Source organism: Scleropages formosus, chromosome 10, assembly GCF_900964775.1.
Source record: "Scleropages formosus chromosome 10, fSclFor1.1, whole genome shotgun sequence".
Lineage (NCBI taxonomy): Eukaryota > Metazoa > Chordata > Actinopteri > Osteoglossiformes > Osteoglossidae > Scleropages > Scleropages formosus.
The window spans coordinates 6,278,668-6,289,509 of NC_041815.1; the positions used below are offsets into that span (position 1 = coordinate 6,278,668).

General features: G+C 45.2%; 1 protein-coding gene across 1 annotated transcript; it reads left to right on the forward strand.

Moving 5' to 3' along the window:
• The first annotated feature begins 1,594 nt into the window (after positions 1-1,594).
• On the forward strand, positions 1,595-4,486 carry fam181b (family with sequence similarity 181 member B). Its single transcript, XM_029255687.1, has one exon. It carries the CDS (start codon positions 1,771-1,773, stop codon positions 2,731-2,733), a length of 963 nt encoding a protein of 320 aa, XP_029111520.1. The 5' UTR covers positions 1,595-1,770; the 3' UTR covers positions 2,734-4,486.
• Positions 4,487-10,842: the final 6,356 nt, after the last annotated feature.

Sequence of the window (10,842 nt, forward strand, 5' to 3'; positions counted from 1 at the left end):
ATGCAGGAAACAAGAAGTTTGGTCACGCAAACAAATTAAATTTTTAAAAAATTTTTAAAGAGGTATTTCTTTACTAAATCTTTTAAGTTCACTTTTCTTTTTTTCCCCACTGTTGCAATTTTTTTTTTTTTTTTACTCTTTAAGTGTAACTAACAGAAACAGAATGGAGTCACGATACAGAAATAGATGCAATACGCCAAGAAAATGCAAACACGTGCAGATGCATGATAAACACAAGGGCAGAGAGAATATTTAGCTGGGATGGTCACATAGCACAAACAAAAAATATTCCAGTAGTTTTTAGTCAGCATTAACAAGAAATACAGTTTTAATGTTCAGTACATATAAATTAAACCCAATCTGATGTCAAGTTTGTATCAATAATATGCTCTTTGAAGAAGAAAGAATAATAAATCACTGATGCAGATGAAATTACTTGCTTTAAAAATTTGCCAGAAAAAGTTTTACTGTGCCTCTCAGACCCATACCACTGTAACATTTATGAACGTTCCAAAAAGTTTTAAGATGTCTTGCATATGTAATGCCATGTCCAGTGTACCTCTGCTTAAAATTCCCTTTTTCATGATGCTGGGACTAATAAGAAAACTGCACTTGAATACAGTGTTCATGATGAGGAGGAACATAACAGCTGGATTGTGCACATATTAGTCTGCACTTGGGCACTGCATATTGAATAAAAGTTCAGTTCAATGAGGTATAATACTGAGATTAATTCTAATAATTACTTGAGATTTTAAAAATAGTTTGAGTTACACATACTCTTTACCAGGTTTGTTTATCAAATATTGGCATGTAGGAAGCGATACACTAATCTGGCTGATGTGCCATGAGGACTTTTGAAATAATTTCTATGTACGCAAAGTGAATTTGATTCCGGTGGGACAATTCAGTGCTTAAAGTTGCAAGATGTTGCAAAATCCAGACTTTTTAAAAGTTTTATTTCTAAATCTGAGCTTAAAAGTAATTAAAAAGGCTCCAGAGCAACAACACGGCGTCCCGTTCTTAGCAGATTCATTGAATATTCATTTCTTGGCGATCAAATGAATTCCTGAGTCATTAAACCCCCATTGAAACACAGAAGCTTTGATATATTGTGGGGAAGCTTGATGTAAAACACCCCGAGGGAAAAGTTCCCACATTCAAACATTTTAATGCGCCTAATGTTCCAATATCCACTTAAAAGAGACCTAGAAAAAGGATTTAAAACAATCGTGTAGAAATCCAGTGGAGTCAGTGCTTAAAACCGATGGCGTCCTGCACTAAAAATGAGTGACTAAAATGGATGCAGATGGAAGCCTTTTGGTGCAACTGCAACATGGTATAGTTTCATAGTGGGCTTTGAGCTCACATGCGTGTACACCGCCATTAAACAAAAAGGAGGGCAATTCCCCCAACGGGTATTGTCTATCCCCACAGCAGGGGACCTCAGACAAATCCTTCTTAGTTGCAGGTGGTCAAGCGTGAGCAAAGAGTTAAGTCTTGGGGTCTCTCTGCTCCACCTCTTTGATGTCCTGACATCATTGGTCCGGCCCCTTTAAAAAAAAAAAAAAAAAGGGAGCTCTTCCCTCCCCCTCAAAACGCAGTCCCTCGGTTCAGCTCGGAGGAGTACAAAAGTGCCCGTGTCAGTGGCAGGACCAAGGGTTTGCACATCTCCCTCCGGAACAGGAGGACGCAGCATGTTTCTGTGAGGCCCCTCCTCCGGGGACCGCCGTGGACGCTGTCGGAGAGGGCGCCGGATGCGACGCTGTCATGGCGGTGCAGGCCGCCCTCATGACTCCCCAGTTCGCCAACTTCTGCTTCCCGCCGCCGGTGCTGGAGTACGAGGCGGAGAAGCCGTTCGACGGGAGCCTCCTCGGGGAGGGCGCCTGCGAGGGGGACTTCCGGGAGGCCACGCGGGACCTCCTCAGCTTCATCGACTCTGCATCCAGCAACATCAAGCTGGCTCTGGACAAGCCGGTCAAGTCCAGGCGGAAGGTGAACCACCGGAAGTACTTGCAGAAGCAGATCAAGCGGTGTGCTGGCATTGCGGGTACACTGGGTGCCGCGCAAGACTCGGGCAAGAGGCCGGGCTCGTCCCCACCAACGCACCCAGGCGGCTGTGTCCCAGCGAGGCCTCCCAGCAAGCGCGATGGACTCCAGGCCAACCTGCAGAGCCGTAGTCTGGCGGCGCTCTTTGAGCCGATGAGAGACGCGCGTGGGGACAAGGCCCGGAAGCCGCCGCTACGGCAGCGCAACCTGCCCCCCTCCTTCTTCACAGAACCTGCCCACTGCGCCAGGGTGACCTCCACCTCCGGTGTGACCCTCAAGGACTTGGAGCGCGGCAACCCTGAGGCAGCTGACTTCCTCGAGCTTCTGGGGCCCGATTACAGCGGCATGCTTATGGAGCAGGATGTTGGCCGCACTGCGCCGGCGAGGCTCCAGGGCCCCTTCGAAACGCAGCCGCTGGCCGGAGGCCCCGTCTACACGGAGCCGTGGGGCGGCTGCGCGGGCCCGCCGAAGACGGTTCCGCCTTGCGCCTCGGGCCAAAGCGCGAGGACGGAGGCACCGCAGCCCCCGCCCTACTGCCCCTCAGACTCGAGCGTGTCGTCCACGCTGGAGGAGGCCGCTCCGTACGCACTCGCCTTCCACAGCTTTTTCACAGAGTGCTCCATCCCGCCGGGCGCCTATGACTTTGGTGCGGGATACAGCAGGGCTGCCTTTCCCTCCCTCTGAGGCGCTCTGGGCCGCCGGAGCACAGACAGGCCGCACGAGACGCAGCTAGTCCCGACGGGAAGCACAGTGCAGGCGAGGTGACAGCTGCGGCGTAGCTTTGCTTCTCCTGTTTCGTTTTGTTTAATTTCTCTCCGTCTCATTTTCTTGCATTTTCAGCAGGAAGTTGACATTCGGTGTCTCGGCCGCCTCGAACGGATTTTGGTGGTATATTAACTTCAACTTTTACGCGACACGTGGTTTATAAAAGCTCAGCGTCACGAAAATAGTACTTGTATTCAAAAGTTGATGTAAAAAAAGAGTTTAAGTTTCAAAAAAGTGCCGTCGATACATTCTGGACCCGGAGTGTCAAAGTTTGACCGCGCAAACTTTTCTTAGAAGTTTTCTGAAGTCGTGAAAAAATGCGGCAGATTTATAACGCTGCAACCTGTAGTTCTTGAAATTTTGCAATGCCCTTTGTTCTTGAAAGTTTTCCTGAAGAAGTATTATCCAAGGATATCCACCGTAAATACAAATTTCCGACGCAAGTCTCACTTTTCCGAGAGGTGATTTCCAACGGAATGAAATCTGAGCGAGATCAATGCTAATGGAATGTGAGAAGTATCAAATACGACCGAGTTATCAACAGCGTAATCCGTAACGGAAGCAATGCTAGTCTTCAGTCGAGGATAAATGTTCTTTACAATAACAGGCACCTAAAGCGTTTTCACAAAGCAGGAGCTATGGCGAAAATAGCTTTTTATGAAATAGCATTAAGCTTTGAAGTTATTATTTATGAAATGGAGGAAAAAATGAAGAATAATTTTGAGTCAAATGCCCACAGTTAACATTTTAACTTTACTTTATTATGTTATAAGGCTTGGGGCCTAGTGCTAAACGTGCTGCTTTTCCGCCTTCCGGTCCCTGTCCCAGGGTGTTCAACCGAGACAAAGTACTTTTCTGTCTCCTGTCATAACTGATGGACTAATGTCCTGTTTCGTTCAATGACCAGCAGGAAAAGACATATGGAGGTTTTTCTTGTTAGAAATTCTGAAAATCAAAGCGCGGTTGCACTCCAACAAGCTACAGTCAAATAACGCAACCAGATGCGTTTTTAAAGAGGAAGTGTCCAAGTTTCGGTTGATTTTCCGTCAGATTTGCAGCATATCGTATGTTCCTTCCTCGATTAACGCCAAACCCAGTCTCGCAACTAAACTGCGCAGCAAAATCAAAATGATTTTAAAGTCTCTTGAAAAATTTTCTCCTCACGTCTCTTTGACGAATGTGTGGAAACGCTCACGGTGCACGCGTACAACGTACTTTTGGAGGAGAACGGAGTAGTGAGAATCGCTAGTGCGTCCGTTGAACTGTTTACGAGTGACATGATGATGTGCGGAGCCTTTCATTTAGGGCGCCTTTCTCTGGAAGTCACCAGCCCGAGCGCATAAACTCATTAACAAAACAAAGCATGGAGACAGTTTTAAAAAGGAAAATGCAATTTGTTACTTACTTTGAGACTCAAACTATTAATTTTGTACCACCCGTAATGATAGCATTTAGAGATGATGATGAGTACTGAAATAACAGCAGTCACCTGTAGCTCTTCTATAATTCTGAGGAATTAGAAGTAATGGAATTACATTCAGAGACACTTGTTGGAGAAGCAAACCTTCCTCGAGTTCATGGCGAACGACGCACAGTTACATGTGCTCTGCTGCGTGTACCTGTGCGTGCGCTTCATGGATGTCCTGCTATAGCGAATGATGGGAATGCATGCCTTGTGGCTGATTTAAAAAAAAAAAAAAAAAAAAAAAGTTTTAAAGTTCTGTATTTTATGTACAAAGACAAAATAAAGCTGGTCTTTATTTCTATCAATTTGTTGTCAGTTATTTTTACTTTTTATAAACTGCAAATGTTTGGGAAAGTCTACAAATATCTAATATATGCATTTTTTCTAGTAATTTCTGGAGGGGGTCCGTACAAAATTATAGTGATTATCATGTGTCTTGTTAAAGCGAGCCTGCAGCGCCCCCTATTGGAGAAAATGTGCATTGCGTGCCAACCATGGAGGGTCAATGGTGTCCTCAGCTTATTGCTTCCTCCAAAATGTGTTCCTACATAATTTGCTCATTGAGTCCTGCACAAGGATGTGCAAAATGCTCTCAACACCTGGAACAGCCGGACCGCACTTTGTGGCGGTTGGTAATGTAGTGGCTACCGCTGCTACCTTTGGACCCAAAGGTTGCAGGTTCAAATCCCATCTCCACCTGTAGTACCCTTGAAAGCAAGGTACTAACTCTAAATGGCTCCAGTAAAAATGACCCAGTTGTACAGATGGGTAAATATACTTTGTTGATTTGGAGTAAAAGCATCAGCTAAATGAATAAATGTAAATCTCTTAAACCAATGGGAGAGGTGGCCAGCGGAGGATGTTCACAGCCCTCAAGTGGCCGTTAGCAACATGGGGTCTGTGTCCCTGCATTCAGCTGTCCTTGGAAGAGGCCGAAGAGCACACTCAGCAGGAAGGATCGCTGTGTCATGCCAAACGTCCTTCGCTGTCAGCAGCTGGGCCTTTCGAGAGGCGAATGCACCTGGTGCCATGTTTGTCTGTGCCTTTTCTGTGGAACTGATGCTACAACATTCCTCCACTGTGTCATATGCTTCTAAGGCATGGCTTACTATGTAAAAGGAAAGGCGACAGGGGCGATTATATAACCTGTGAAAGGGTACGAGTTGGAACCCCTCGGTCTGACAGCCTGCGCTGAGCGGCTGTGAAACCTTCCCCGTGTCCGAGATGAAGAGTAAAAGTGCTGAGATCAGGGCGCTGAAAGTCTACACTCGGGCATTAGCCTTCCATCATTTCGCAGCCAGTACTTTGGACTGTGTGTTTCTAGTGTTGTCAAATTACATTAGTCCTCGTGTGAAATCCTGGGCAAATTAAAGCAGACGTGAGTCCTTCAAGAGCCGAAATGCTGTGGGTCCTTCCATAAGATGGCAGTGTGGTCACGCTGAGTCATGGACCCTGCAGTGGACTCACACAGCTGTACAAAGATTCATTTTCTCACCTATTAAAACGTGAAAATGGCTTTGCTCAATAATAATAATAATAATAATAATAATAGTGCATAGTAAATTATTAAAATGACTTTCCTGATTTTGAAATTGCTTGCGGCCCAATTGCTAATATGAAATTATCAGTCTTTCCTTGAACAGGTAATAATTGCAGTGCACGGCTTATACCCCCAGGATCTCAGCAGCAAGTGATACCTTAGGGAGATGGCGCTGAGATATTTCTCTGTGTATTTGGTATTTGTGAGCAGAATAGAACCATTCTCTTTGTAACTGTAGACGTCACTGTCGTGCCTCCACAGATTTCCTATTTATTATTTACGATGATAATTACGATGACGCGAGAACATCATCGCTGGCATGGATTATCTCCGTGTCTGCGCTAATGACGAGTGGAAATAAAGCACCCCGTTAAATTAAAGCATCTTTGCCTTCAAAACAGTTATTTAGCGGATGACTTCCTAGTTCATCTTCGGTGTGTTCTTTGGTAGGAATTCAGTCTCTCCAAAGAGCTATTATCTCACATCACGGAGCTGTGAGATCAGGGTCCAGCTCAGGGTGGGGGGGGGCATTTTAAATTTGACCCCTGCAGTGTGCTGAAATACTTGTGTCCTACATAGAACACAGAGCATACGTGTGCTTGTCCCATGAGCATGAAAAATAGACGATTGTGACGAGAGCCTCTGGGGGCCCAGAGTTCGAACCCGGGTGTGTGCAGTGGCTTCCAGCCCTCCCTGCAGCAAGCGATTGCCGACACGTGACCCTCCGAATCACAGCCCTGTCACTCCATCTCCTTTTCCACCTACCAATCACAGTAGGCTGCAAAGGACAGCTCAGTGCTGATTGGTGATTGGAGTGGATCAGCATCCCGACCCCCCCCACTGACAACACGCCACCCGACAGGTCAACGAAGCTGCTTCATAAATAGAGTTTGTCTTTTTAAACAAGAACCTATAATTTAAATGTCCACTGGCTTTACTCTCGTCGCACTTAAACCTTTCACTCTCCAAAACTGCACAATCCAAGGACAACAAGGCAGGCGTAAATTAAAGGACACAACAGGGGCTTTCCGCATGAAGCATTATGAAAAAATATGTTTACGTACTATGTATTATATCTGAGTTGCAAGGCTGCAGAGAGGAAAAAAATGATCACTTTCTCGGGGTATAAGATTTAAAATTTTTGCTTCACAGCATGTATCCATTGGTTACACAAAATGCGAAGACTATTCAAATCATCGCTATTATGTCAGGCTATTTTGTTTATACCCTTCCTCAGTGTTTTCTTCACCTGTTTCCAGAGTAAAATGGCAAAAAATGTCTTGAACCATTTCCTACACTAAGTATTTCTTTGTATGCATGCATTCCACAGGTCTCTCCCGGCACACATTTGGCACAGTAGGTAGCGCTGGTGCCCCGCAGTGCCAGAGCTGTGTGTTCAGATGTAGGTTAGAAACCTCCCCTGTCTGTGTGGCGTTTGCATGTTCTCCCCGTGTCTGTGTGGGTTTCCTCTGGGTGCTCTGGTTTCCTCCCACAGTCCAAAGACATGCTGTTCGGGTTCCCCCATAGTGTGTGAGTGAGAGAGAGCGTGTTCCACTGATGTATGGATGAGTGACCCAGTGTAAGTAGTGTATTTAGCAGTGTAAGTCACCATGGTGAATAAGGTGTGTGGGCTGATAACACTACGTAGAGTTCATTGGAAGCTGCTTTGGAGAAAAGCGTTGGCTAAGTGAAGTAATGTAAACATATGGTTTGTCTGATAATGTGCCCACTCCCACCTCCAGGATTGCTGACTACACCTGGATGACAAGGGCCAGGTGTCGTGACACTTTTTAAGTGGAAAAACAGAGGACTGGAGTGTTTGCACTAGGGGGGCTCAGGTCTGGTGTGGATGCAGGTGGCTACCCAGTGCTCCTGTTTGATGTTTTGTTTATGTGTTTGCTGGCAGTGCTTGCTCTATATTTCAATACAAGCTTTCAAGTCCACCCTATTCCACCTCACTCTGGGTCACTCACCTACACCTTGTTTGGAAGAACATGGTCTAAGTGTTATCTGTTTATTATAATTATTATTATTATTATTATTATTATCTGAGAAGGCATCCAGAACACTGAACTTTCCTTTACTGAAAAGTATATTATTTTTGTACACCATTAAATTAGACTTTAGCTTTTTATTTCTCATCTTTCAACAGCCCTTTAAGTTGTTCTGAACTGTTATTCTGATTGTCCCAAACGGAACGTTATTTTTCCCACGGATACATTTGTCAGGGTTATTATAACTGGAAAGTTGAACCGTATTATTATCATAACAGCTCTTTACTGAACAGAAAATAGAAATAAAATTCATCGCACTGGCACACTGTAAGCTTAGAATACATTATCAATGGGCGTAATTTGCTCCATTGCCCTGGTGGGCCTCGTGACCCCCGATGTACGCTGGTTTGTTTTCTAGCTGAGCTCTTAAAAAACTCCATATAGCTGTCAGTTGAAAGCATCGCAGCGTTACATCAGACGTCTAAACCGAAGAATCAGTTTTATTTGCTCTCGCGGCCGAAGTGACATTTCAGGTGTGTCTTGTCCATCGCGAAGACACCAGATGTATGTACGCGGTGCTAAAACATCACGGGTTCCTGCAAGCCAAGAAGGTCATCTCGACAGAATGAAACTTCCATTTGGGTAAAATTCACCAGTGTAAAGTCTCCCAGAAAGCTTACACCTGTCGCGGAGCGTCGTGCTGCAGAAGCGCCAGGTGACCGATAGTTAGGCAAATAGGCAACTCTGAATGTCCTATAGAGCTTTTCTCAACACTTCCCTCGCGTCGACATCAATCTTCTTGCTGCGCTCACTCCTTATAAATGCACTATTTACCGCAGCTTTCTTCGCTCCTGTAATAACTGGATCTGCATCAATAAGACCCTGACGGTATTGGAGAAAAACAAATAGCCGGGGAGGGGAGTGGATCATTGCATTTGCCATGTATCTGAATAATATATCTGAGTCACCAGGAGTGACCGAAAAGCGACATGTTAGTACACTGTCCTAAGGGGAAAATACAAGGTATTGTGTGCCATCGAGCAGCAACAGTAAATGGGCAATTAAGCGGGGTAATGGGTAAGAAACCGGGCAACATCCGTCTGAAGAAGCGAGCAGCGGCTTTAAGCCTTTGTGTGGAGGATTGCCGAATCCTCTGCGCTTTGGAACAGGCGCCCAAGGTGTTCGTTAAGAGTGAACTGGGACACACCGACCGCACGTGTCACGGCTTGCTGAGTCGTTCTTGTTCTCCAGCAAAAATGAAAGAAAGAGGTATTTCGGCCGCCCCCTTTGCACCACCATGAAGGGGCACCGTCGACGCGGAGTCGGGGACGCCGCGCAACCCACAGACTGCTTAATGCTGTTTCCCACTTTCGCTATCTGGGAGCAACATGAAAGATCGATGTGGAGACCAAATAACCCAGATGGTGCTTTTTTCGAAGTATCACCTGCTGAACGCAAGCTGTTAACTAATGCAGCATTACCGCGCTGAGAACTATTCGCAGTGTTTTCTCCCAGGTTCCTGTGAGGTCTCAGATCTTTGTGCAAATGTAATTTTCTCTCCGAGCTGATCTTCATTACGATCCAAAATGTTCGGTACTTTGAGGAAAGACACAGTACCGGTATACCTTTATATTCTTCTTTCGCTATAATTAGAGATACCACAGAATATTGCTTCGGTGAAATATATCAGTTTAAAGCCCAAAATATCCGCTCCGCAGATCCTGATTTGAATGCGCTTCAGGATTTGTCTCCTGTGCCTCTTTTGACCTCTGGAAAAACTTGCTCTGGCTCTGCTCCTGCACGTCTCAATCTAGAAATCCAAAATCTGTACCATACATTACCTCAATCTATCTGTATTGCAGGGGATGTGGTGGCGCAGTAGGGTGGACTGGGTCCTGCTCTCCAGTGGATCTGGGGTTCGAGTCCTGCTTGGGGTGCCTTGCAATGGATTGTCGTCCCATCCTGGGTGTGTCCCCTCCCTCTCCAGCCTTTTGCCCTGTGTTGCCAGGTTAGGCTCCGGTTCCCCGCGACCCCGTATGGGACAAGCGATTCAGACAATGCGTGTGTGCGTGTGTATCCGTATTGTAGGTTGTTTGGAGGAAAGTAAAGACAGCCTCTCTTTCTTTTCAAATTCATTCCTTTTTTCATTGGGTTTTTTGATTTGTCATTTTAAGACTCCCAAATTTCAGATGTACATGCTATTAGATGTTTAAATTACAGATACCTGTTATGTCGAGTATCTAAGTTAAAAGTGCACTCAAGCATTACATTGCGGCTAATGTAGGACGTGAGCAGTGCTTTATGGTCCATTTTACGGCGCTTCTTCTTCCACAGGAATGACAGTACTGTAAGATAACATGTAGAAGTAAAACTGGCAAATCAGTGTCATATGCAAATTAGGCAGATGGGAGTCCTCTTCTGGATGACACAGTGTTCACTTGGCTTGGCAATGCTGATTCCTCACAGATACTGGCTTGCTGCATGTTCTCTGAATGTGTGTGTGTGTGTGTGTGTGTGTGTGTGTGTGTGTGTGTTTCCCCTCCCAGGTATTCGACTTTCTTTCTACATTCTAAAGACATTCTGTTGAGGTGACTCTACGGAGTCTGAATTGCCCTTACTTTAATGAGTAAACATGCCAATGAATGAGTCTGCATGAGCTGTGATGGAGTAAAGGAATGGAGCTGGTTTTACACTATGCAGGCACCAAGTTCATGGAATGACTCTTAAATTCTGCCAACATGAACAGTGTTTCTCTAGTGGAGTTTGAAGCACTGAGTGGGTAATGAGTACAGTCCTACTTGAAAGTTAGTGAACCCTATAGGGATGGTCGTTACTCTTGCATAAAATATTAAAGTCAACTTTTGAATAAATGACTCATTTACAAACCTGATTCTACTTACCTACCTGGTTTAACCAATGCAACTTGGGGTTCACTTATTTTCGCACCGGCACTACTTCTCTTTTCTCCTATAAACGATTTTTTTGTAAAGGAACACGTGGAATTGGTCATTTCACACTTACTATGTCAG

What these genes read in the sequence shown, in the direction of transcription:
- fam181b (XM_029255687.1), top strand. Translation starts at nt 1,771, where the DNA reads ATGGCGGTGCAGGCCGCCCTCATGACTCCCCAGTTCGCCAACTTCTGC.